Source organism: Ahaetulla prasina, chromosome 1, assembly GCF_028640845.1.
Source record: "Ahaetulla prasina isolate Xishuangbanna chromosome 1, ASM2864084v1, whole genome shotgun sequence".
NCBI lineage: Eukaryota > Metazoa > Chordata > Lepidosauria > Squamata > Colubridae > Ahaetulla > Ahaetulla prasina.
The window spans coordinates 225,341,453-225,368,696 of record NC_080539.1 but is presented as its reverse complement, the minus strand read 5'-3'; the positions used below and the strand labels follow the sequence as shown (position 1 = coordinate 225,368,696).

At 37.0% G+C, this 27,244-nt stretch overlaps 1 protein-coding gene across 9 annotated transcripts in view; it reads left to right on the top strand.

Moving 5' to 3' along the window:
• The window catches only part of PKP4 (plakophilin 4), a 150,602-nt gene that overhangs the window by 84,149 nt on the left and 39,209 nt on the right, over positions 1-27,244 (top strand). For 4 of the 9 annotated variants that reach the window (XM_058192235.1, XM_058192245.1, XM_058192282.1 and 1 more), the window contains 6 exons: positions 13,020-13,054; positions 17,219-17,350; positions 17,459-17,649; positions 18,789-19,344; positions 25,413-25,604; positions 26,892-27,108. In XM_058192235.1, the coding sequence (XP_058048218.1) occupies positions 13,020-13,054; positions 17,219-17,350; positions 17,459-17,649; positions 18,789-19,344; positions 25,413-25,604; positions 26,892-27,108 (1,323 nt within the window). The remainder of the gene's footprint in view (positions 1-13,019; positions 13,055-17,218; positions 17,351-17,458; positions 17,650-18,788; positions 19,345-25,412; positions 25,605-26,891; positions 27,109-27,244) is intronic. The other 5 variants (XM_058192264.1, XM_058192227.1, XM_058192218.1 and 2 more) reach the window with 5 other exon arrangements.

Sequence of the window (27,244 nt, the reverse complement as noted above, 5' to 3'; positions counted from 1 at the left end):
TGGTGTTTTTGATGTATGACAAGAAAATATAGTTCATGAAGTTTGCCTTCCCGGTGAACTGGGATCAGCTATAGGATGATATGCATTCCTGGCCTTGAAAAGCTATTGGTGGTCCATGCTCATGCTGAAGCAAGCTGGTTGTGTAGATCAACCCAGAGAATGAAGACAAAACCTTCAATTGCATAATTTTGCAAATAATTTCTGACCAATTTTATGAGGAGATTAAGTCTGGATTAGGGAGTACAGTAATGGCCATAATCTAATTTTGTTGTCCAGGTTACTCACTTTTGATAATACAGGTAGTCCTCGACTTAAAGCGGTTTGTTTAGTGACAGTTCAAAGCTACAACAGCACTGAAAAAGTGACCTTTGACAGTTTTTCACATTAACAACCGTTGCAACATCCCCATGGTCACGTGATCAGAATTTGGATGCTTGGCAACTTGTTCATATTTATGACGATTACAGTGTCCCGGGATCATATGGTTCCCCTTTTGCTACCTTCTGAAAAGCAAAGTTAATAGGGGAAGCAGGATTCACTTAAAAACTATGTTCCTAATTTAACAACTGCAATGATTCACTTAACAACTGTAGCAAGAAAGGCCGTCAAAGTGGGGCAAAACTTACTTAACAAATGTCTCGCTTAGCAACAGAAATTTTGGGCTCCATTGTGGCGATAAGTCAAGGACTACCTCTATTTTTTACTATTTCATGTGGAAGTTTACTATTTGTAAAACTTTAATATTTTAAAATAAAATGCAGTAAATATGCAGCCGATAAGAATTGGTAGGATGAAAGGATTAGCCATGATGGATTTGAACTAAAGGACTCAAAAGAGGAAAATGAGCTATATTTATCTTTAATGTTTAAATTTTTAAAATAAGGCCTAGATTTTGAGATGCATTGTATCTTCGCCAGTGCGTCTTATTTTTTGAGTGGGCATACCTCAGCCCAATCTCAATGACTTTAAAATCTTGGATTCCTCCAATGTTTATTTCTTACGTGTAATAAAATAGGATTTTAAAATGTAATGGCATTACAATGATAAGAGCCATGGTGGCACCTTTCGTTTAAAGAACTGCTTTCCTTTTAGCCTAACTAGATGGCTCAGTGGCTAAGAAACTGAGCTGGTTGATCAGAAAGGTCAGCAGTTCGGCAGTTCAAATCCCTAGTACAGGTCTCCTGCGTGAGCAGAGGGTTGGACTAGATGACCTCCAAGGTCCCTTTCATTCTGTTACTGTTACTTTTGTCTGTTTTGGTTGCTAATATCTAGTCATACCTCAGACAACCAGACCATTTTAGAGTGTATAAGCAATATATTTAAGTACACGCATAACATAAGAACGTGAACATAAAGGAAATATCTAAGAAAATGACAAAGATCATTTCCTGTATTCCTTTGGGAGGAAGTCAGTCTCTTTATTCAATCCCACACTAGTGATTCCATTAGAATAATGTACAAATACTATATAACATACTATATAAATACTATGAGATCAGCAGAGTAATAATTTCAGAAAAATAATAGCCATTTCAGCAAAAAAAATGGCATTGAAATCATCAAAAATATGCAAGCATAAGCAATTTTAGACAGAAACTGTGTAACTTTAAAAGAAAAAAAATATGCATTGAAAAGATCAAGTTGGGGAGGGAGGGAGGGAGAGAGAGAGAGAGAGAGAGAGAGAGAGAGGGAGGGAGGGAGAGAAGAAACAGCACCAATTTCTTCTTACTCATCTCTGAGGAATCTTCCTTCGGTATACGATGTCAGTGGATCACTGGAAGCTTTGCTTTTCACCAACTCTTCATGTTTGCTTTGACCCAAGCTTTAAAAAAAAATCATTAATTGAGTACCTTGCTTTTCTGCTCATATGGATTGTTCATAGTGACCTATGTTGCAAATAGTGCAAAATCTCTACTTATGGTCCATTGCCAAGTTGACTGATATTCAACTTTATTTGATCAGAAAGGTCAGCAGTTCGGCAGTTCAAATCCCTAGTACAGGTCTCCTGCGTGAGCAGAGGGTTGGACTAGATGACCTCCAAGGTCCCTTTCAATTCTGTTACTGTTACTTTTGTCTGTTTTGGTTGCTAATATCTAGTCATACCTCAGACAACCAGACCATTTTAGAGTGTATAAGCAATATATTTAAGTACACGCATAACATAAGAACGTGAACATAAAGGAAATATCTAAGAAAACTTGCCTCTGTGGCGGTTGAGACCCCCAGACTTATAGTCATGGGGGATTTCAACTTGCCATCGGCTGGCTTGCTATCGACTGCAGCTCGGGAGTTCCAGGCTTCCATGACGGCCTTGGACCTGATTCGGGTAAATGATGGCCCCACGCACATGGGGGGAGGCACACTGGACCTGATTTATATCTCTGGTCAGTGGTTAAATGATCTGGAATTAGATGATTTAGTAACAGAACCGATGTCATGGTCTGATCATTTTCTCCTTCGACTAGACTTCCGAACCGCCATCCACCATCGCAGGGAGACGGAACCTATACGGTGGTTCCGTCCCAGGCGCCTGATGGACCCTGAGAGGTTCCGGACGGAGCTTGGGCCATTCCCTGAGGATCTGGCCCACGGCACGACTGAGGAACTAGTTGCGGCCTGGGAGCGGGCCGCGGCTGGGGCCTTGGATCGTGTCGTGCCTTTGCGACCTGTGACCCGGCGTAGATCTCGTTCGGCCCCTTGGTTCTCCGAGGGGCTGAGGGAGATGAAACGCCGGAGAAGACGTCTAGAGAGCACCTGGAGGTCCAGCCGTTCCGAAGCTGATCGGACACTAGTTAGGTCCTATTCTAGGACCTACCTAGTGGCAATGAGGGAGGCGAGGCGCTCATATGCCTCCACCCTCATTGCGTCGGCAGATAACCGCCCGGCCGCCCTGTTTCGGGTGATCCGCTCTCTCCTTCATCTGGAGGGGCGGGATGGCCCGGTGCAGGGACGTGCTGGGGGGGTTATTGGGTATCTATTCGGTAAAATCGCTCAGCTCCGGGATGGTCTGGACCGAAATTGGGATGATCCAAGCGAGGGAGAGGAGACACGTCTTGTTGAGTCCATTTGGGATGAGTTTGACCCTGTGGCTCCCGAGGACGTGGACAGGTTGTTGGGGAGACTTCACGCCACTACATGTTTACTGGACCCGTGTCCTTCCTGGCTGGTACTGGCCACTCAGGAGGTGACACGAGGCTGGCTTATCAACGCTTCTTTGTTAGAAGGGGTTTTCCCTGCCGCCTTGAAAGAGGCGGTGGTGAGACCCCTCCTCAAGAAGCCCTCCCTGGACCCAGCTATTTTGGGTAATTATCGTCCAGTCTCCAACCTTCGCTTTGTTGCGAAGGTTGTAGAGAGTGCTGTGGCGCGACAGCTACCCCAATACCTGGATGAAGCTGTCTATCTAGACCCGTTCCAGTCCGGCTTCCGACCCGGGTACAGCACGGAGACAGCTTTGGTCGCATTGGTGGATGATCTCTGGAGGGCCAGGGAAGGGGTTATTCCTCTGCCCTGGTCCTATTAGATCTCTCAGCGGCTTTTGATACCATCGACCATGGTATCCTGCTGCGCTGGTTGGGGGATTGGGAGTGGGAGGCACCGTGTATCGGTGGTTCTCCTCCTATCTCTCTGACCGGTCGCAGACGGTGTTGACAGGGGGGCAGAGTCGACCGCGAGGGACCTCACTTGTGGGGTGCCGCAGGGGTCGATTCTCTCGCCCCTGCTGTTCAACATCTATATGAAGCCGTTGGGTGAGATCATCAGTGGCTTTGGGGTGAGATACCAGCTGTACGCTGATGACACCCAGCTGTACTTCTCCACCCCAGGCCACCCCAATGAAGCTGTTGAAGTGCTGTCCCGGTGTGTGGAAGCCGTACGGGTCTGGATGGGGAGAAACAGGCTCAAGCTTAATCCCTCCAAGACGGAGTGGCTGTGGATGCCGGCACCCCGATTCAGTCAGCTGCAGTTTGTTTGTTGCAAAAAAGTAATAAAAAAATTAAAAAAAAAGAAAAGAAAAAGAAATTAATTTTAAATGGGGTTTTTTAGCTTATTATATATTTTACTTCTCAGGCCAATTTTAAAATAAGTTTTTTAACTGCATTTTAAATTTGTATATTGTACCGTCTGTTTTATTCTTGCCTGTACACCGCCCTGAGTCCTTCGGGAGAAGGGCGGTATAGAAATCAAATAAATAAATAAATAAATAAATAAATATTTGTTTGTTTGCATCTAAACTGACTCAATCTTAAAAACTAGCTGGTGCAAAAAGAACAGCAACAATGTGCCAATGCGAATAATAAATACATAGAAATACAGGTAGTCCTCAACTTATAACAGTTCATTTAGTGACCGTTCGAGGTTACAACAGCACTGGAAAAAATGACTTATGACCATTTTTCACATTTACTACTATTGTCACATCCCCATGATCATGTGATTTACATTTGGATGCTTGACAACTGTTTCATATTTATGCCAGTTGCAGTGTCCCCATGGTCAGTGTCCCCTCGTGGCTCCCGCGTGACACCTATCCTGCGCAGACTGCACTGGCTACCTGTGGCCTTCCGGGTGCGCTTCAAGGTGTTGGTGACAATCTTTAAAGCGCTCCATGGCATAGGGCCGGGCTATTTACCGGACCGCCTACTGCTACCGAATACCTCTCACCGACCTGTGCGCTCTCACAGAGAGGGACTCCTCAGGGTGCCGTCAGCTAGGCAGTGTCGTCTGGCGACACCCAGGGGAAGGGCCTTCTCTGTGGGGGCTCCCACCCTCTGGAACGAACTCCCTCCAGGACTTCGTCAACTTCCGGACCTCCGAACCTTTCGTCGCGAGCTTAAAACACACTTATTCATCTGCGCGGGACTGGATTAGATTTTAAATTTATTGGTTTTAAATGGGTTTTTATTATTTATATTGTTTTTTAATAATTCAGCTATAGAATAAGTTTTTTAATTGTCATTTTAGTTTGTATTTATATGTATTTTTAATTGCCTGTGAACCGCCCTGAGTCCCTAGGGAGATAGGGCGGTATATAAATATGAAAAATAAATAAATAAATAAATAAATAAATAAATAAATAAATAAATAAATAAATAAATAAATAAATAAATAAATAAATAAATAAGTGACCATCTTTTGAGAATTTCTAACAAGCAAAGTCAAGAGGAAGCCAGATTCACTTAACAAATGTTTTACTAATTTAACAACCATGGTGATTCATTTAATGTAGCAAGAAAAGTCATAAAATGGGGCAAAACTCACTTAACGAATTTCTCACTTAGCAGCATAAATTTTGGGCTCAATTGTGGTCGTAAATTGTGGATTACCTGTACAGTGATTCTAAAATAAGAGTATTAAATTAGAATACATTTTGACAGTGACACAGCAGCTCCTAACAGTCCAATCCCAGAAGCCTTCCGGAGCAGGCACGTTTTGAAGGACATGAAACTGGAAGCTACTCTTAACTTCTGAGGATAAGATACAGTAGATTAGGTCCCCTAAGAACTCCCAGTTCCTGAATCCCTCTTTGACTTCTTGATAGGTAGATACCTTAATGAAGTTAGATTCTTCCTGGTGGTGGGGGGAGAGACCAAATGCTAGACCCAGTCATTCTTGGGTGATTCTTGCTGATAAATATACTCCTTTCCTCTCCTTTCCCATATTACATTTCCAATAATAGCTAAAGAATACTGTAGAGATCTCTAGTAGATTTTGAATGGTGCCTCTGTCAGCAAAAGCGGAGCTTGGGAAGGCCACACGCGGGTCCTCCCAAGCTCTTGTTTTCACTGGCGGAAGATTGCAGGACGCCATCGCAGTCGAAAACGGAGCTCAGGAGCCTGTTTTCTTTGGCACAGCGCTCAGGCCACTACAGGCGCCCCCAACACAAGTGACATCGAGCTGGCCATGCCCACTCTGGCCCCCCAAGGTCAAATACATGCAGCCCTCAATGAAATTGAGTTTGACAGCCCTGGTTTAGAATGTTATACAAGGAGCTGTAGTCTCTTCCCTGACAAGCCTTTTGAACAGTTGTGTATCCTTCCACAAAAGGTCGCACTGCCAAATCACATAGACATGCTAGTTTAGTTGGGAGTATATGCATAAAACCACAGAAGATAAAAAATATGTGAGGACAGAGGCATATTCTAAAATATACCTGCAACCGATTTTAATTGTAATGCAATAATGATAATTTTGTCATTTGTTTTTAAATACCTACATTTCTTGTGTGAAATTGTAATGTTTCCAGTGAAACAGCTCTTTCACATAATGTGATTAGTCTCAAAAGTTTATTTACATATTTAATCCATTTTTTGGCTGCCTATCAAGTCCCCAGTGCTCCCAAGTTAGCTGTAATTGTATATTACAAAGAGTTGGAGTAGAAAAGGGAAATGCAAATTCTATAATTTGAGAGCTATTTTTATATTTGCATCTAATTACTAATAAACTTAACAGAAATGAACAGAAATTCTTGTTATTGCTTTTCATTCTATTCTTATTAACATTTTATGGAAAGTTGCTATTAGCATATTTAGATAAGTAAGGCATAACAAAAGTGATTTGCCATTACTGTCGTCTGGGATGGGGTTTTTTGAACTACTGAATCTAATATACAGCCTTGGGATTTTCTTTTCTTTTTCTTTTGCCTTTGCTGCATTATCAATTAAGCTCAGACCCTGCTTAATTTTTTCATGGTTAACCAAGATTGGCTAGGTGTTGCAACTCTTGATAATTTGTTATATAATGATATTTGATTTGAGGGTAAGTGTCAGAGTGTTCTGTGAATCTGAAAAAATTATCCATCAGTTTTAAATATTTCTTTTTAGAATTTTTATCAATTTTTTTTTACATGGAGACTAACATAACTTCTGTAGCATTTAATAAAGCATACTTCATATCACAATGATAGAGTTGGCATCTAATGGCGGTGAAATAATGGCTTGGGGGGAAATTAGCAAACATAGAATCTCATTCTTACACCTGTATTTGTGTAATTTAATTGATTTAGATTGAATGTCTGACTATAACAAATACAAACCCATTATCCAGAATTGGTAAAAGGAAATGTCATTGTAAATTGCCTTGTGGTATACCAAAATCAATCAATAAATACGTAAAATGAGTTGTGCAGGATGCATTGTAGACAATAGTATTGAATGATTACACCGGAACCTGTAGGTAATAGCATGTGGCATTCTGCTGTTTTCTGTTCTGGATTTGTTCCATAGTAAATTATTCCTGGTTCCCAGACCTGTTTGTTGATCTATGACTTGCTTTTTTTATAATGTAGTAATTATGGTCCAGTGAAATATCAGATGTAGATCCTTAAGCAAGTGATGAGTCATGTCCCACCAGACTGCACAAGGCTGAGCTGTGAACTAAATCTATGCATGCTGCAAAAATTATTCAGAACAATTGTATGAGCACAGTGCAGTTCTGCTATTCATTAAAACAGTATGTCTTTTTTTTAAGGATTCTGCTTCAACCTTTTAATAGGTGCACCTGCTTGAAGAGTCAAATTAACTCAAAAGATTTAATCTCAGATAAATGAGATTTTTCTGTGCAACTGGACTGAGAGCTGGTTTGGTCCAATTGGTTAGATAACTTTTGGCCAGTCACGCTCCATCAGCTTATGATATCAAGCTTGGGTGACAAGCTAGTTGGTCAATTTCTGTCCTAAAGAACAACAATCAACAGTTGGCTGATCCGAAAAAGCAGACTCCATACCTTTAGGAAAAACGCTAGGAAGAAAAAAAAATATTCCATGCAGCATTGCTAGACTTTCCTTTCGTTGGTTTCAAAAAGATTCAGGCCATTGTGTGTTTTATAATCCCATCCAATACTTGGAGGATTTAACATGCTCTTTCTAATATTGTGTTATGACTACTTACTAATGGTTATTAAATTATCTCAAATTAGCCGTTCAAGATTTGGGGGGGGGGGGAGGATATAATAAGAAATTAGAGCGATTGATTAGAGTGGAAGAGTGGCAGCTGTATATTACCTTTCTATTTTATAAAGTCTCCTTCAGATTTCTGGCGACTTAATGGACTCTTATATACAGTGTTTCTGGTATGGAAGTGGTTTGTCATTATCTTTTTCAAGATATTTTTTGCGACTTTGGAAAAGTTGGTCTGCAGCTCTGGTGTACCAAGGTGTCTCCTAGCCAAGCACTAATTCAGCCCACCCTGTTTACCTACTGAGTATGGTCAAGTCAGCCAGGTGGTATTATCAGTTGAATTCACATTTGTAACATAATTGAAGTTACTTCCACAAAGCCAGGCAAGTTGCTAAAATATGTATTGGTGTCTTCTCATTATTAACACTAAGAGAAGGTGTTAAATTCAGCTAGCATAAAAGCCATACAATATTTTATTATTACTATATTAGAAAGTTAGGGTCTAGACACAAAGCTGCCATAAACCAATCTAACATACACATGACTGGGCATCAGACATACATTTCTTTGTGATTCTGCATCCAGGTACTTTGCCAGATCTTTTTCAAAACTTGGTGCAGTGCCAAATCCAGAAGAGAAACTGCAAAATGTCAATTGTTTTATCAGACCCTCTTCCATATAGATGTATATTTGTGAATGAAAAGAGCCAAGTCATCTGTACATTAGGCAACTTTAGCCAAAAACTGAAGGAGACTCTTCCATCGAAACTAATCCTATCTCCAAGCACAGCACACATTTGATTGTTTCTCTGTTTATATTGCCCAGCTCCCAGGACAGCAAGGCTACGAGAATAAAATGCAATTATTTAGACTGAACCATTTCCAACAGCCAGTTTTTTCTCTAGGAGGATATCTGAATTATTCTGTACAACATCCAGGATTTTTGTTGAAACTTCATATACTCTTGCTCCCTTAAAGATTTAATAGTTCCCTTTAGAGCAGAAGACATATGTAACAGTAGCCACACTTGCTTGGTATATTTTGAATGCATTCCAACCTTCCTCTGCAGATGCTTGGAAGTCCACACCAATTCTATTAAGTAGCTTACTTGTCTAATTGGATTTTTATCAAAGTTATCTCTGTAGAATTTTCTCTGTTTTTTTTCCATAAAAACATATGCTTGTTGTTTTTTATAGTTTATACCCAGCTGTTCAAACTTGCAAAAGGACATTTACCCATGTAGTGTTATTCCCAAACGTTTGATAATTGTCTTATATTGATAGGAAACATGGACAGTGATCTATTTTTAGGCTAGAGGGATGGTTAGCATTTATTAATTAGGGTTTTAAAATATACACCTATGTTACCAATTTCAAAAATTATATATTACAGACGGTCATTAACTTATGACTGATACTCCTTAACTTAGTGACCATTCAAACTTATGATGGATAACCTAAAAGATTCTTGTGACCTGCTTCCAAAGTTATGACAACCACCATGCCATGGATTTGTGACCATGTTCTAGGCACTCAGGAGCTAGCTTACATTGACAGCCTATTTGCAATATCCCATGGTCATGTGACCACAATTTACGATGTTGCTGAAAAACTGTATTTACTTTTGAAAAAAAGAGCCCATAGTGAACAATCCTTCCTTCCTTCCTTCCTCCCTCTCTCTGTTTCCTTCCTTCCTTCCTTCCTTCCTTCCTTCTTTCCTTCCTTCCTTCCTTTTCATTCATTCATTCTTTCTTTCATATATTTTGTATCTTATTAAAATTCTTTCCCTTCCATTCCCCGTCCCTCCCGCTCTCCCTCTCTTTCATTTTTTCATTTCTATATATTTTTCTTATTTTTTCAATTTTGTATCTCATAAAAAAAATCAACTAAAATATTTTTTAAACCCAAAAAAGTCCTCAACATAACAGCTGTAGTGAACTGTTGATAGTTTTCTCTTTATGGATAGTTCTTTGCCTTAATCAAAACCCTTTCTCCTTTCCCTCTGTATATATGCATTTATTTATTGTGGCCAATTACTTTCTCTTTTTGACTATGAAGGTGGGTGTATGCATGCATTTTTCATTGAACCATAGTTGGCATTTATAAAGGCATCCTGAAGCCTATAAATCTAATCACTGAATAACAAATCCCACAAAAAATCATTAAAGTCTAGGATTTTATGTGTTAGAGGCAGATAATCACTATTTGTGGGACATCATATTATAAATAATAAGATGAAAGAGATCATGTGTTACCATCACATAATCATTATAGCTGGTGCTTCTATTTATCCAACATTCACTATACAATTCCCTTGAACTTTATCTCTTACCATCCTATCAAAGTACTGTTCTCATATTTGGATTGTGGGATTGGGAACCATATGCACCCATCATTGTGAAATGTATACAGGGTTTAATTTTTGAATCTGGCTTCATTATTGCATTCAAATCTCCTGTCCTAGCTCTAAAGGCCTTTTCGAGGAATCTTGTTTGGTTAGCTAAGTACTTCAGAAGCTTTTGATCTTTGCCAAGTACTCCGGAACCTTTTTGATCTTGCTCTTCTGGTGTAAGGGATCTCCACTTACAATAGATTTATAATCAGAATAATATTCTGCTGAAATTAATTTTAAAGCGAAGTCCAAATGATTATAGTTGATTAAGGCTTTAAATTTACAGAATACAAAAAGACTTGGGTCCCACTGCCTTTTCTTTTACTAGTACTCCAGTGACTAATTATAAGGGTAGTTTAATCTAGAAATCTTCTAAAGCCCAAATCTCCTGGAGTAGCCCTAGTTTAAATTCCAAGATATAATCCAAAAATGGATGTCGGGCCTCTTTCTAATCTAACTAATAATTCTTGATAAACGTATCTTTTATTTTATGTACACTGAGAGCATATGCACCAAAGACAAATTCCTTGTGTATCCAATCACACTTGGCCAATAAAAAAAATCTATTCTATTCTATAATGTTCAACTATAATCAAGAGATATTTCCATGTGTCAGATGCCAGTCAACTAGTTTTTGCTTGAATTGTTTGAGTGTCCCATTGTAGATTCCTCAGCATATGTATTTTCTAAGCAAGCAAATCTTCATTTCATAATTATTATTATTTTATTTTTATTTAAAAATAATAAAAATGTTTTTAAACCTCAAAAAGTTATCATTGTTACCCTAACTAGGTAACATCGTAACAACGTTGCCCTCCAGACAAACAGAGCGCATCCACAAACACCAACTGGCAGTCAGAAGGCATGATAAAAATTCTTTAATTTTACAACATATAGGCAGATTTAACCATGGTTTCAATTGGGAAAATGTGACAATCCTAGACCAGGCCAAATCAAAAAATGCCAGGGAATTTCTAGAAGCCTGGCACTCTGACAAATCAGCCATCAATAGATACATAGATATTAACAACATCTATAGACTATGCAAAAGAGACAATCAACCAGCCCAAAAGACAAAAAGACTCCAGCATCTCTCCACCAGTAATCAACACTCAGATCAGCATAGATTAACTCCAAGGTCAACTTCAGACCAACATCAATTAAGCAATACCCCAGTCAAGAAACTGTCAAAGAGCCATTGGTAAAAAGCCTAACCAAAGAATCTCTAAGACTGCCCGACCAACACAGATAGGGGAGCCACCAGAATATAAACTGAGAGCAAACAGCACTCAGTTTATAGTACTGATGATTTTACCTAGTTAGGGTAATGAAACATCTGCAAGAAAACGAGTTCAGAGAGCACCAAGGACCGCCCATACGTAACTAAACTATATATTTAGTTATATATTTTTTGAACTTTACCTATACAGGTTTGAGCATTTATACAAGGAATGGAGAATGCAACCATTATTTACTGGGTGCTCACAAGGAGGGAATCTAGTTATTATAGCCTGAAGGAGATAGAACTGAATATAATCAGGTTTCTAATCAATCTGCTGCCAGGGAAATTGCACTGTAACCATTCAGATCAAGGTTGGAGGGCGGGACTACATATCCTGTAGGAAGAAAACATTAAATTTATGTTGGATGACACTCTTAATTTGTAGCCCACTTCTGGCCTGGATGTCAATATCTAATTTATTAATTTCAATTTTTCCAGAAAGTTGGTAATATGTAATATCCTAGTATAACTTGGAATATTAATGTTACATAAGAATTAAGTTCATATAAATTGTTCTGTTTTTAATCACCATTTCTGTTTATACAATTAAAGATGAATGCTTCAGTTACACTTGTTAAAGTATTGCTATTCTAAAATTCATTGGTAGTTAAGCAAGAATAATTTTCAAACATGAGAAGAGTAAGAGCAGTAACAAATGTTACTAAAAATTAATCATGAAAGGAAAGATTTTAGTATGCACTTTTTATTAGTCTTATAAATTGGTCAAAAAGACTAATTTGTTGCAGATTGGATACATTTACTTTATTTCCCCTACCGATGTCAATAAGACTTAAAGGGGGCTTTGAATGTACCTTCGTATTTATTACTGCCATCTTTGCACTGTATGATCTCCACCATGCTTTCAGTAATTATGATAAGCTAATGAATATAGCTCTAAATTGTGCAGTCCCAGAGATCTTTATGGGCAAGTTCACTAGATGGATATGCCAGAGACATAAGATCTTTTTCAACAGTTGGCAGATTAATGAATAATTAATTAGTCCACTTCTATGCTTTCCTTGTGAAGGATTGTTAAATTAATTGCTTGCTTTTCGTAATGAGATATAATGGGGACGTTAGCAAATAGCCTATGGGGTTCAACAGACCCATGTTTATCATCGCTTTTGTTGGCAGTGCAATGGTCAGTTTGGGATATGGCATTCCAAGCCAGTTCTCACTGGTTATGTAAGGATCTCTTATAACTTTAGATAGCTAAAAAAATGACCTGAATGCAGATGTGGGAAGAACACACTTTCTTTTCTTGAACTGTCCTCCTTTGCTTCAAACTGTGCATAAGGATGGTGGGTGAAGGGAGATGTGTAGAACTGTTCTGCCCTCATGAGAAATTTTTATATGTGTGGGTACTGATCACACTGTACTCTCAGTATTTATTACATTAAAGAATGTGAATGCCTGAGAAAAATTAAATTTGGTTTCTTTGTTTCCTTTTCTATAGTTCTACTGAGAAGTCTTTTCCCTGGAGATCTGCAGGTATAGTTTTGCTTTTATGACTACATAATGCTTTTTTTGTTAACCCACTTGTTCTGAACCACAATAATATAAGTTACACTAAAGGCAAGCTATTGTATAATATTTTAAGGAGTTGTACAAATGTTCCTTGCATAGTATGTTGTATTTACAGAATAGCTTTTTTCCATGCAATCCAGGCCCTAACTGAAACATTCATACATAATCTGTACACAGTACAAAAGAGAGTTCTTTGAAGTGTGCATGTGTCAAAACAGAGATCTATCTTTTAAAAGGAATTCAGTGATGGGAGTGGAAGAGTAGAGAAAATGCCAGGAACACGAGCAGTGGATGGATGGGCCAGATTGGTGCATCATATCCTCTCTCTTCCATCCTCCATTCAGCATCACTTAATATAACATATCCCATCAACCCATCTGAGCTCAACCTTCTTAGTCCCACTCCAACATCTGCCATCACTTGCCCAAAGTTACTTATGCTGTTAGTCTGTTTGTTCCCGGATCTCGGCATCTCCCATTCCCTATCATCCATGAGCTGTTCTCCCTAAAGTGCAGAAAGGAGAAATGAAAATATGAAAGCTCCCACAGATTGTGATGCATAAATGGATCTTTTTTCCTTCATAATGCTTTAATTTTCTTTGGATGGTTTTCTATCCCCACCCCAACACAGAGGACCACTCTAAAATCTAATTGTGACATATGACGTAACTTCCCTTTCTGGGTAAGCAACATTATGCAAAGTGTAGAAAAGGAGTAAGAAATATTAAGCCAAAAAACTTGAAGCCGCTCATATACTTTTAAAAATATATTTCAGTCCTCATTGCCTATTGACTATTGCCTGACATAGTGTAAGCCGCCCTGAGTCTTTGGAGAAGGGCGGGATATAAATGCAAATAAAATAAATAAAAATAAATAAATTTTCTGTATGTGGCCAAACCATCTGATAAACTTGTTTTATATTGCTCATCTTTCATATTCCCGCATTCATTCAGGATCATTCTTGACCCAATCGCTTTCTAGTTTTCACATAAAAACTGCAGTATAAGTGCAGTCCTTGTTTACTGACCATTCATTCACTAACCTTTCAAAGTTATAACGTTATTGAAAAACAACTTATGGCTGTTCCTCAAAGTTGTAGCTGTTGCAGTGTTTTCTGCAGTCATGTGATCATGATTTCATTGCTTGACACACCTTTACATTGGTCACAGTATCCTGATGATCACCATTTGCGATTTTCCCAGGCAGCTTCTTGCAAACTAAATCAATGGGGAAGCTAACAGAAAGTCATAAATCATGGTAACATGATGTCATGCTCAATGATTGCAGGCGATTCACTTAACAACCACAGACAGAACTAATGTTGTAAGTCGGTATGGTCGCTTGATGTTTTACTTAACAACTGCACCACTTAGCACCAGTGTTGTGGTCCCAATTGCGATAAGTAAGCAAGGACTACACTTGTAATCTCTCCCCTCCCACCCCCTCCCCTGCATACAAATTCACTTTAAGTTTCTTCTGGCTCAGCCAAGTCCTGCTTCCATGTAGCATCTTGCCTGTGTGTCATACATTGCATATACCTTTAAAGTGAAAGGACATAGCCAATTGTATATTGGCTTGTAAGTTCGTCACTAGATTAGTGATTCTAGCATGCATAGAATAATATAATTGCATTTGGGGATATAAACTTGGCTTTGGTTGCTATTGTGGCATATTGGCCAAAATGTGCCAAAACTATACTGCTCTTTCAGTTAGCAGGGAATGAAGCATGTGACACAGCTTCATTCTATATTGCTCTTTCAGTTAGCAGGTTAGCAGTTAGCAGGGAATGAAGCATGTGACACAGCTAGCGCTAAATTAATCTAATAAATACTTCCCTGTCATACAAAAATTAATTTAGCCAAAAGTTTCTTTGACATAAAGGAATTGTGTATAATCATGAATATCACCAAGTTGTTACCAAGCAGTCAATGGTCGAAACAACTCCTTCTGATTGAGGTTTGCAGGATAAAGATCATTTAATTTTTCTGTATTTTGTCTGTTACCTTCTTTGTTCCCTAGGTTGTAAATCAAATAAATGTATCAATAACCCTAAATTGTAAGCCATTGCCTATTTCATCGTAAGTGGATATTTTAAGTCAAGGCTAATTGACTTATATTCGAGTAGTGCTTCGTATAATGAGTTGACCCACACACATAATTCATTTTCTTTTTTAAGTGCTTAAGTGCCTGAGTTTCTTACTGTTAATTGTTTTCTGTATTAAGTGACTGTTACCTTCTCTGTTCCCTTGGGTGAATCGGGTGGGATTCAACCAGTTCGGACCGGTTCAGGCGAACCAATAGTAGTGACCTGCAGGTGGAGGCACTATGCCGTCCTATTTAGCTGCATTTTTTAAGCTGTGTGCATGTGTGCAAGCACGCGTGTGAACAAAGCGCATGCACAGAAGACCACACATATGCACATGCTCACATTTTCAGTGCTGGGGCGAACTGGTTGTTAAATTATGTGAAAGCCACCTCAGGTTATAATGCAGATAAATATATCAATAGGCCTAAATTGTAAGCCATTGCCTATTTCTTAGTAAGTGGATATTTTAAGTCAAGACCATATTTCTAGTAATGGTTCCTTCATATATTGAGCTGACCCTCACATATATTTTCTTTTCTATGCGCTAAGTGCCTGAGCTGCTTACTGTTTAGTGTTAATTGTTTGAAGCTATGAATTTAAGGAAACATTATCTAAATAACTAACAAAGCAAAGGCTGATTCTAAAACTCTGATTCACAGATGCTTCATTCTATTTTTTTTAATGCCTTCTGGTGCAAATGCCTTAGCTGCACTTCATTTAAGACATTGACTGTTGCCAGCTACATCATCAAATTTTTTCCTTCAATGTCACAGAATTGTTTGGAGAAATAAACTGATAAGATATCTAATCTATCGGAATGGCATATATAGTTTTTTCCTTAAGCTCTTAGGAAAAAAAAGAGGTATGGATGTTACATTGTGTCATATCCCATGGTCATATGCCAAGGAGACTTTACATTTGTCTGACAGGGTATTTTTACAGTGTATATATCAGGGGTGTCAAACTCACGTCGTCACAGCAGTGTCATGGAACGTATTGGGACTTTTCCCCCCTTTGCTAAACCGGGCGTGGGTGTGGTCAGCGTGTGACGCTTCCAGCCCTTGAGCTGGGAGTTTGACAGCCCTGGTGTATATCCTCTGTGGTTTTTTATTTCTGTTGCCCATCAGCTGGCAGGATGTGACATATGTAACAACTTGAAACCAAAAAGGAGCCATCGATGGATCTGAACAAATCCTGAGTCAGAAAGTCCTCAAATTTCTTGTAGCACCAACCAAGAAATATATTTTAAAAAAAGATTATTGCAGCTAACAGAGCTGGACTATAGGAAGTCCTCAGCTTACAGCCACAGTTGGGACCAGAACTTCTGTCAGGAAATGAAGCAGTTGCTAAGTGAGTCATGCCTAACTGTATGACCTTTTTGCCATGTCACTAAGTGAATCACGCAGTTGTTAAGCAAATCTGGCTTCCCTTATTGACTTCGCTTGTTGGAAGCACCCTAGAAAGGTTGTAATTGGCGATCATATGACCTGGGACCCAGCTACTGTGGTAAATAAATGGCAGTTACCAAGCACCCAAATTTTTGATCACATCAATTGCAGGGTAGCTACAATGGTTGTAAATACAAAGAGCAGCCACAAGTCAGTAATTTAGCACTGTCATAAACTTCAAATGGTCGCTAAAGAAATTATTGTAAGTTGTGAACTACTTGTATAAAAATTCAGATGACCACTAGAATATGTGAACACTCTGCTGCCATTTTGAGATAAGCTGCATTTTGCATTCTAGGGATACCAGAATAACTGACAATTTCTTCAGTTAATGTTTTCAAATTTCCCTACATGGAAAATATATGATTTCATCTTTTTGCAACTCAGAAAAAAAACCATCTGCTGAAACAGGCCATTTTTCAGATACAAATGTTGCATACAAAATTTTTGCTATTACATGCTTATCTGTTTTCATATGGACAGTGTACCATATCACCTTATCTTTGTTGGTAATGTAATGTAGAATAAAGTCATGAGTGTACAGAAAGGTACATGCGTAAGCTGTTTTTATTGACTAACATAACTCTGATTTCAGAATTTCCAAACACAGGTGTAAATAAGCTCAGAACATCTGAGAGTGTTCCTATCACTTCTTATCATGTTGGAACGGAGCCTGAACAAGGAAATCTTTACTCTCCAGAGCAGACATCGCTTCATGAAAGTGAGGGTCTGTTATATAAATTTTAAATCATCTGAAGTTTTTCAATTCGGGAGCTTTTTTTTCCCCTACGTTAACTTATAATAATGTCAGTCTCGTAATGATTTATTTCTGCAGGATCAGTTGGTAACTCTAGAAGTTCAACACAGATGAATTCATATTCTGACAGTGGGTACCAGGAAGTAGGCAGTTTCCATAACAGCCAAAATCCAGGAAAAGGAGAGAGCAGACAGCAGCATTCTTTTGCAGGAGCAAATAATAACCATTTAGTGCGAAGTTCACGTGCTGAAGGACAAGCTTTGGTACAGGTACAGCTAAATTCCAGTGCCTAATTTCATTCAGTGTTCCATTAGCTGGTCATTTGCGAATAGTTATGTTTTGTCGTTATGTAAGGAGATATGTCTGTATTTTATAAGGAAAGGCCCTAGGTTATGTAGTAGAGGTCTGCTATTTATTATGATATTGATTTCTTTCCACCCAGGGGGCACTCGTTTCTAGTACCATGGGATTCTCTTTCTTAACAGCATCGCATTTTCAGTCATCCTTTTCCTCCAAATTTGCTCGGAAAAGGCTTCCAACTCTTTTGAGCAGATATGGCGAATGGGCAGGTTATAGGAAGAATATGTTCTGTTCCGCCCATATAAGGCGTCCAATGTTTTTAAGTTTGCAACATTTGCTCAGTTGGTTTATTGTTCGTTAAAAAACAAAAATATCACAGCGATTGAAAAGCTGCCCACAAAAGTGAATTTTGAAAGTGTGCATATGAACGTACATTTGAGAAAAGTCCACAAAATTATAACAATGTATATGTACTATAAATAAATAAGATTTACTAAATATTAATATAATTGTATTAAGCCATAATTGTCTCCACAGATTATTAAAAAATCATATATTTATAGAAATAAAAAACAAACAACACTATTTATCAAAGCTATTACACAAAAATAAAGATAAACACAACAAAAACATTGTTTACTGTTACAAATTGCAATAACACTAGTTTGTATGAGATAGGTCATCTATATAAATCCGAGCCTATATTCGTAATGAAAAGATTGTTAAACTAAAGATGCAGTTATACAAAATTATAATTTTATAATTATATAATCACTTTACAGGGTTACTATCTTTATAGCCTCTCTCAAGGAAACTTGAAAAATATTTTTCTATTTAATTTTTCATTTTTCTATTTAGTAGAAAATGTTCAGTGTTCTCTAATAATGCATTCTTGATGGATGCTGTAATAAATAAAATTGTTCAACAATATTTTAGGCTCAATGTAACGAAAGTATTTTTACTTTTCATTGGGAGAAATTGAGAGTTCAGTCCTGTTCAGAAGTACTTTCCAGTGCATCCAATAGGGCCTAATCCCAAATCTGTTTTCACTTAATCTTTACACTTAAATTTATTTTGTTGATATCGTTATTTTTCTCCTTTTTAATAGACAGCACCAAACATAGCTTCCACCAACAGAGCCATGAGACGTGTAAGTTCTGTTCCATCAAGGGCCCAATCTCCCTCATATGTAACCACCACAGGAGTTTCCCCTTCAAGGGGATCACTCAGAACTTCTTTAGGAAGTGGCTATGGTTCGCCATCTATTACTGAGTCACGGTCTGTCAGCTCTAATGTTTTCTCAACATTACCTGTTCAAAGAGCAGCATCTCCATTTACTACACAGAGGCCTGCCTCACCAGTAGCAGTGCGCCGAATTGGTTCAATAACATCTAGGCAATCAACCAACCCCAATGGAGGAACTCCTCAATACCAGCCATCAGTCAGAGTTGGTTCACCTCTCACAATAAATGATACGCAGACAAGAGTAGCCTCTCCACCCTTAACTCAAGTTGGATCTTCATCACCAAAGCGCTCTGGGATGACTGCTGTTCCACAACATTTGGGAACATCATTGCAACAGACACTTCATGACATTGAGCAATATGCACAGCAGTATGATATCTATGAAAGAATGGTCCCACCTCGTCCCGACAGCCTAACAGGTTAGTAAAAAGGTAAAGACACAATTTAAAATTTTGTGCAATTATATGTTCCTTTAATGACAAATGGAATTATCAGAAGCAATTATTGCAATTATTTTTCTGAAACTGGATTTTTTTAAAAGAAAGGAATTGATTCATTCAAAAATAATAATTGGTTAGTGTGGTTGCATATTAGGTTTTTTTCTTTTCAGTCAGAACTGAATTTCAAGCTGAGAAAGAATAACTGAATCTAAACAAAATATACATGTACTAATATTTCTGTGCTGTAAATATATGTCAGATCTCTCATATATGGATTTGGTTGTATTGCACAAATGATTATGCTCTAACTCAATAAAAAATGGTAAAAATAAATTCTATTGTCGTAGTTGGCCTAAAAGTTGATAAATCACATTGTGGAGTGTCCTCTTAATCCCTCAAGAGTATTTTTTAGAAATAAGAGGGGGGAAAAGTACAATATAATATTCTTCTATAGTTTGCATTTATCTTGCCTACTAATTAAATTATTAATACTAATGCTTCAAAAAACCTTTCTGCTATTTTTTCAAGTCTGAATCAATTCAGTGGGAGAAAATGTTTTCATATTTTTTCTAATAACATTTTGATGAAATTTTCACTATTTGGCCATAGGGTTATACAAGTATCTCTAGAATTAGAAAAACACAAGCTACTTTTTCAGGGAGGGAAACTTTAGGCAAATAAGCTATTGAAACATTACTTTTGCGGTTGATATTTATATTGTTAGTAGCCAACATTATATTTAATTATTTGTTTGGAATATTTATAGCTGACTCACAATCTATTGGCTCATATAGCGAATTGCAATCCTTTTAAAAAGAGAGGAGTTACACTGGGTAAAATCAATAATAAATTACTTTAAAATACAATATAAACCTATAATGAACAAGTGTCCGGGGGGGGGGATTTAAAAGACAAAGGCCTGGTGAAACATGACATGAATTGTCAAGTCCGAGAGTTAAAAAAAATCCAGGTCTTCCTCTGGCATGAAAACCCGATAATGTTGGCACCAGCGTTACCTTACAGGTAACTATATTCTTTGTTAAATGTCTATGGAGATTCTCTGTCATTCAGGTCATGGTTGTCTCAAAGATGCTTTTTCAAGAGGCAACTATACTTTCTTGTTTTCGTTTTGAAGAAGTTTTGCTTCTCATTCACGAAGCTGATTCAGCGCTGACTGAATGGTGGTGAATGGAAGGATTTTATATTTTTGGTTAGCTGTATCTTAAAATGGGGCATGTGTTTATTTAAAAAAATTCTATCCTTTTGCTGCCTCACAATCATTAATATAATTTCAGCGTTAAAAATATTTTAATGTTTCAATTTAAAATGCTTTCATTAGAAACGTAAGTTCTAAAAAAAGTTTCTGAAATCCCATTTTTATGCAGTGATATTTTTCAAAATAGATAAAACCAGCATGGATAAATTTACAGGTTGTGTTAAGAAATAAAATATGGCAGCTGAGAAAAATTGTTTAAATTTATTTTATAAGAGATTCTGAAAAATTGATACTTTGTGCTTGATTCAGCAAATTTCAATGAAAATATGCACAAGTGTTGCATCATGCTCATTTTGTCCAAAACAAGAAAACTCAGAATGTTTTTAAGGAAAAATCTCTACTAGTTTAATTAATCTTTCGAAGTATGATATCCACAGAATTGTGATCTGTTTATTATTTGCTTCATTTTTCATATATTCTTTCCTTATTTTACAGAATATGCAAAGTTCCCAGAATCAGTTATAATTGGAACGGCGTATAAGCCCACTAAAATAAATAATAAATTAAAATAAATATCCATCTGCATACATTTGTTTATAGTTATTTCATATAAGACAGCTGAAACTCTGAAGTACAGTTCTAATACAAATTAATGTTTCATAGAAACATGATTTAACAGACCAGTTGTGGGGAAATAGCATCTGTTACTTCCAAATCTCTGTCAAATCGCAAATTATATAATTTACAATGATTTATATCATTTGCATAATGATAGTTAAGTAAATGATGTAATTCACATCAATTCATGTCATTTACATAATGACATCATTACACAAATGACGTAAATCTCAAATGAGATAAAATTTATCATAAATTAACATATTTAATTGCCTTATCTGAACTACTTTGGGTGTACAATTGTTTTAGTAACAATTTTAATTTTAATAATATTGTAATTTTAATATATTATTTTTTAACATAGGCTGGCAAATAATTTTGATTTTGTGGATTCCTGAAAGGATCTTGGGGAATTTCTAGGAGTCCTAGGAGCACATTTTAAGAAATACCGGTCTAGTATATGTGGAACATATGTTGGGATGAGGAGTCCTTGGTGTTCTCTGAGCTTGTCTGTTTTCTTGCAGACATTTCATTACCCAAACTAGGTAACATCATCAGTGCTAGTAAGGAGTGTGGTTTGCTGTCAGTTTATATTCTGGTGGCTTGCCCTGTCAGGGTTGGTGGGGGCGGTCTTAGAAATTCTTTGGTTGAGCCTTTTACTGTTGGAATTTTCATCATGTCTTCTGCCTGCTAGTTGATGTTTGTGGATATGTTCTGGCAGTCTTCTGCCTGTTTGTCCTACATAGTGGTTGTTGCAGTTCCTACATTGTAGATGACTCCTGTTTTTTCTTGTGGGGTTGTGGGTTTCTTTGGTCTATTTAGGATGTTTTGAAGGGCTTTAGTTGGCTTCTGTGCTATGCTGATTCCATGTGGTTGTAGGAGTCTATTGGTGGTTTCTGAGATATTCTTGATGTATGACAGTGTAATTCTTTTTAGGGTTTATGTTGGTTATGCTGTATTGGGTTGAGTGGTCAGGGACATTTTGATAAAGTTGCATTCCATTTTGCTGGAATATGTTGTATAGATGCTCTGTTTTCTTTTTCTGCTGTTCCAGGTTGCTGCAGTGTGTTTGGGCTCATTTAAATAAAGCCATTATGCAGCTTCCCTTGTTAGGAGGTTGGGTTGTGGATTTGGTAGCTGGTTACTATGGATGTTTTTTTCTGTAGACTTTCGCTTTTCTAGTTTACCATTGTGGTCTCTGCTGATCAGGATGTCCAGGAAGGGTAGCGAGTTGTTATTTTCTTCTTTTCTAGCAAACTGGGTTCCTTTAAGAATGTTGTTGATGGTTCTGTGGGTGATCTCTAATTGGCCTTTTTTTATTATGGGGAAGGTGTCGTCTACAGACAGCAAGCAAATAGGAAAAATTTGCCTGCAAACATACTTCCACCAAAAAACAACTTTTCTTCCTACATGAATGCCTGTGACAGCATGCCCTACCTTGTTTCATATTTCCTGCACATGGTTTGTGTGTGTTCTTCACAGAAGAAAAATGTATTGGCCTACCATAATAGTTTGTGGATAAAGTTTTATATACTTGAATTTCTCAAAATTCTTATTCATTCTCTGATTCATTACAATGTGTATTTTCTGATTCCCTGTGTGTAATATATTAAGCATTTTTATTTTAATAAATTTGAAACATAAAGAATAAATCTACAAATTATTAAAAGGATGACTTTATATGGCCTTCTATTTTTCTGTTGTAGCAGATTATAGCTTAGCAAAAGAAGTGAGATAGAAGGAAAAGGGAAAAAAGTGATCATCCATTTTGTTGTTAAACACAGCCAGCAAATACATTATTTAAAAATATAAAAATACTTATATTATAATAGGATTTCTTTTTATGTAGAATTAGCACTATTGTCTATACAGTATTGGTTAAGGATATTTCCACTCTTGAAGTGACAGTTGTTTTTTAGGTGCTAATTTAACTGAAAAGATGCTGAAAAAGTGGTATGTAATAATTAGTGGTGTTCTACAAACAAATATGTTGGTATTATAATCAATTACATTTTCTAGTGGAGCAATCCCATAGTACAAGTCTGATATAAGAAAATCAGAATGACTTTGCTAAATCAGACCAAAGCCCATCTTAATCGAGCATTTTATTTCTTGGAATGGTCAACCGCATGCTTCCAGTGTGCTCACAGGCAGATGGAGCCATGATGCTCTCTTGCTGATAGTTGGAGGCATGCTGCTCCAGCATAAAAGTAATATTAAATGTTCAAACTAATAAGCCTCAAAGGGTCTGCCTTCCATGAATTTCTCCTTTGAAAGCTTTCCAAGTTAGTAATTATCAACTCTGATTATCAGAATAGAAATAATTTAAATTATTTCTACAGAGCAAAGCTAGCCCAGCTTACCATACATTGCAGTCATTAACCTCTCTAATAGAAAGCACTTACTAACTGATTTTGGAAAATCTCTGACTAATTCACAGAAACTACTTAACAGCCAACAGACAGTATCTCTGGCTTGGTTGGTTACTTGTACTTCAAGAAACCAATCTGATTTTTAAAAGTAAGCGCAATAACCTCCATGATCATTCTCCCTTTTTCAGTACCTCTGCTTTATCTATTTCATTTTAAGATTAAAATGAAATTTATATCAATCTCATTTAGACTTCCAAAAACGTCCTTAGGGCATTTTTATTTCATTTAGATAATAGGAAAAAAAAGTTGCCTTTCATCTTAATATTGATGGCATTTTATTTCAGAACTCTTTCACAACCATTCACAATGGCTTTAGAAGATAAATGATCTTCAAGTATCTTTTAAACCACATATTTGTAAACCATCCAGAGTAACTTAGCTGAGATGGGGAGGGTGTAGGTGTGGGTGTGGGTGTGTACAAATATGATAGATAGATAAATAAATAAACAAATAAATATTTAAGTTGCAAGACTGCTTTTTTATCCTTTTGAAGGATGGAATTGTGTTGTCAGATGTAAAATATATACAGCCTCTCATATGTACTGTAAATTTAAATGTTTAACAGTCACAATCGTACAATTCCATATGGATCTAGGAAAAAATAATTAAAAAATGATAACTTACAGTTTGTTGGGAATGGTTCATTATATACCAAATGTACATCTACTATATGTTTCCAAATTCTCACTGACTTTATTCTTATTTCAGTCAATCTATTGAAACACTACATCAGGTGGTATTATATGTCAATAAGCTTGGCCAGGCAGCCCCACCAAAACTAGGGGGGGGAGGGGGAAGGTCAGGAGACTTCTGAGGCATGAAGAAAGTCTTATTTTTCAATAATAACAGCAGCACCAGCAATGTCCTCCAAAATCCGAGATGTTCTGGTTCTTACACTGCCTAAATGTTAAATATTGCTGGCAAACACTTCAGAAGAAAGGTTGCAAGGTGTAAGGGCACATTTTTCAAGGACCCTTCTGACACAGTGAAGGTGACATAGTCAGAATGTGAAGAAAGCTTCAATGGTTTAAAGGAACAAAAAGCAAATATCCACAAATCAGAGAATTGAAAATGAAGTAAATGTGATGCACTTCCTAGTTTGGCCAGTTTATTTGTACTGCATCATATATGGCTACAGGACAACTTTTGATTTATATTGGAGTGATCATTTAAGGAAGGGATTGCTTTCCGAACCTAAGGCAATATGCCAGGTAATAAACAAAATATTATTTAATAGCACTACAGTACAACAATTTTCACATATTTTATTTCCCTGTCAACTTGAACAGTGAACACAGATCTGGATAACAGTGAGATTGAGGACTTGAGGATAAAGATTAAACCAGCAGAAAAATCATATAAGAGAAAGTACCAGGAGAGAATCTGAGCTTTTAACTTTAGATCCAAATGAAAACAAGAAAACCAAAAGAGAAAAATAAGTTCCTAAATCATGTGGAAAAACTGATTAAGAAAATTGGGTAGTCCATTCAAAAAGAAGTGAATTAGTAAGTAGTGAATTTTTTAGGAGCAATAAAGGGCAGTAAATAACAGGATGCCAATTCATTCCAAAAGTCTACAAATCTGGATATGAATTTATTTAGCTTAAATTATTTCCTACTTACTTCGGTATTTCCTCTTTGGGGGCTGTGAACTTTTCTTGTGGTTTTGTTTTTCCCCCTGAGCATTGACAAAAACCTGGAGGGAGAAAGAAGAGTACTCTTGGTAATCATCATACATGGTAATTGCCATTTATTACTTTTTTATGTTTTATTCTTTTGTAGGCTTAAGGAGTTCATATGCTAGTCAACATAGTCAACTTGGACAGGAGTTACGTTCTAATGTATCTCCTGATTTACATATCACTCCCATTTATGAAGGTAGACCTTATTATAGTCCAGTGTATCACAGTCCAAGCCATGGAACAGGTGATGTACCCCAAGGATCCCAAACTGCATTATATCGAACTGGCTCAGGTAAGTTTGAAGTTGTTATTTCTCTGTTGTCCTAAAACATCTATACCAACATTATATTCTTATTGTTGTGGTTAGATTTATATTCCACCTTTCATCCAGAAACATAGGATAAGGTAGGCTGATTTACAGACAATTTGCTCAGAGGCAACAATTGAGGTTGAAACAATATTCCTATGTTTTGATAAATAGTATAAAACACTGTTTAGTGTGAATGCTTAGTGAAAAAAAATAGTATTTTGCTTTAAAAAAAACCAAAGCAAATTTGGAGCAGATGTTGTAATTTGCAGGGAGGAAAATGTAGGAAAGTATTACTGTAGGCCAAATTTATTTTAGTTCTAAACAAGTCATTAACTAAATGCATTATTTATTGCAGACCAAATCCAGTTTTTGTCATGGCTAATTTATATTCCATTAATTTCAGTTGATTAACTTCAAAGAAGGGCTAAATTTGGATTTAGCTCTATTTATCACCTTTATGACTAACCCATTTGGAAGATAAAGTGTAAGAGATTAAAAAGTCGATCAGTACTGAAATTAAACTTGAAATTTATTTTTTTTGCATAAACACTGTACCTTGCATCCTAAAATGACTTACCTTAAGGAAGTTCACAGAAGAAAGTACCTCAACTATTCCGCTCCTTTGAATCAGATAAAAACCTTCTGGAGGATTGTAGCTCTATGACAAGCAATATGAGAAAAGGCATTGTGGAATTTGTTTCTCAAATAAACCCTCCTCCACTCTGTGGACAATACTATTGATATTTATTTAGCAATAAACCTTAGCGTATTGACAATGCTTATTTCCAAATATATTTAATGAGAGCAGTACTAGGATAAGTTTATTACCTTTAATACTCATAAGCATTTGATTGGCTCAGCAGAGAAAATAATGATGAACCTAGGAGCCATTAATCCAGTGTTTCTTAGCTTCAGCAGCTTTAAGATGTGTGGGCTTCAACTCCCAGAATCCCTCCTCTCCCTGCCCCCCAGCATGCTGGCTAGGGGAATTCTGGAAGTTTTGAATCCCATAAGTCTTGAAGTTGCTGAAGTTGAGAAAGACTGCATTAGTCTGATACAGGAAGGTTCAACTTATTTTAGGGTCACAGCTATCTTCTGCTTAGCTTCCATTCTTCACAAACCAATATTGAGGTTTCCCAAGGTATTTTTAACATTTTTGAAAAGGAATTAAGAAGAAGACAATGACAAAGCATATATGTCGGTATCTATATATACTGTATGTTTGTTAATTGTACAGGGGAGTATTCTCATAATTATTTGGTATACCAGGTGTTGGAAATCTACAAAGATCATCTAGTCAGCGTAGCACTCTTACATACCAAAGAAATAATTATGCGCTGAACACAACAGTTACCTACGCAGAACCCTATAGGTCACTTCATTATCGGATGTCTGAATCGAATTATAACAGGATGCAACATGCAGCCCCTGCTGATGACGGAACAACAAGATCCCCATCTATAGACAGCATCCAGAAAGATCCCAGGCAAGTATAAATGATACTTTAATCAGTTACATGCACTTAGCACTAGAATAATAAGAATAAATCCTTAAGTGATTCCTTCAATTTCATTTTTAGTTCTTCACCTCTGATTTAATTTAGTTAAGTTAAGTTACTGATA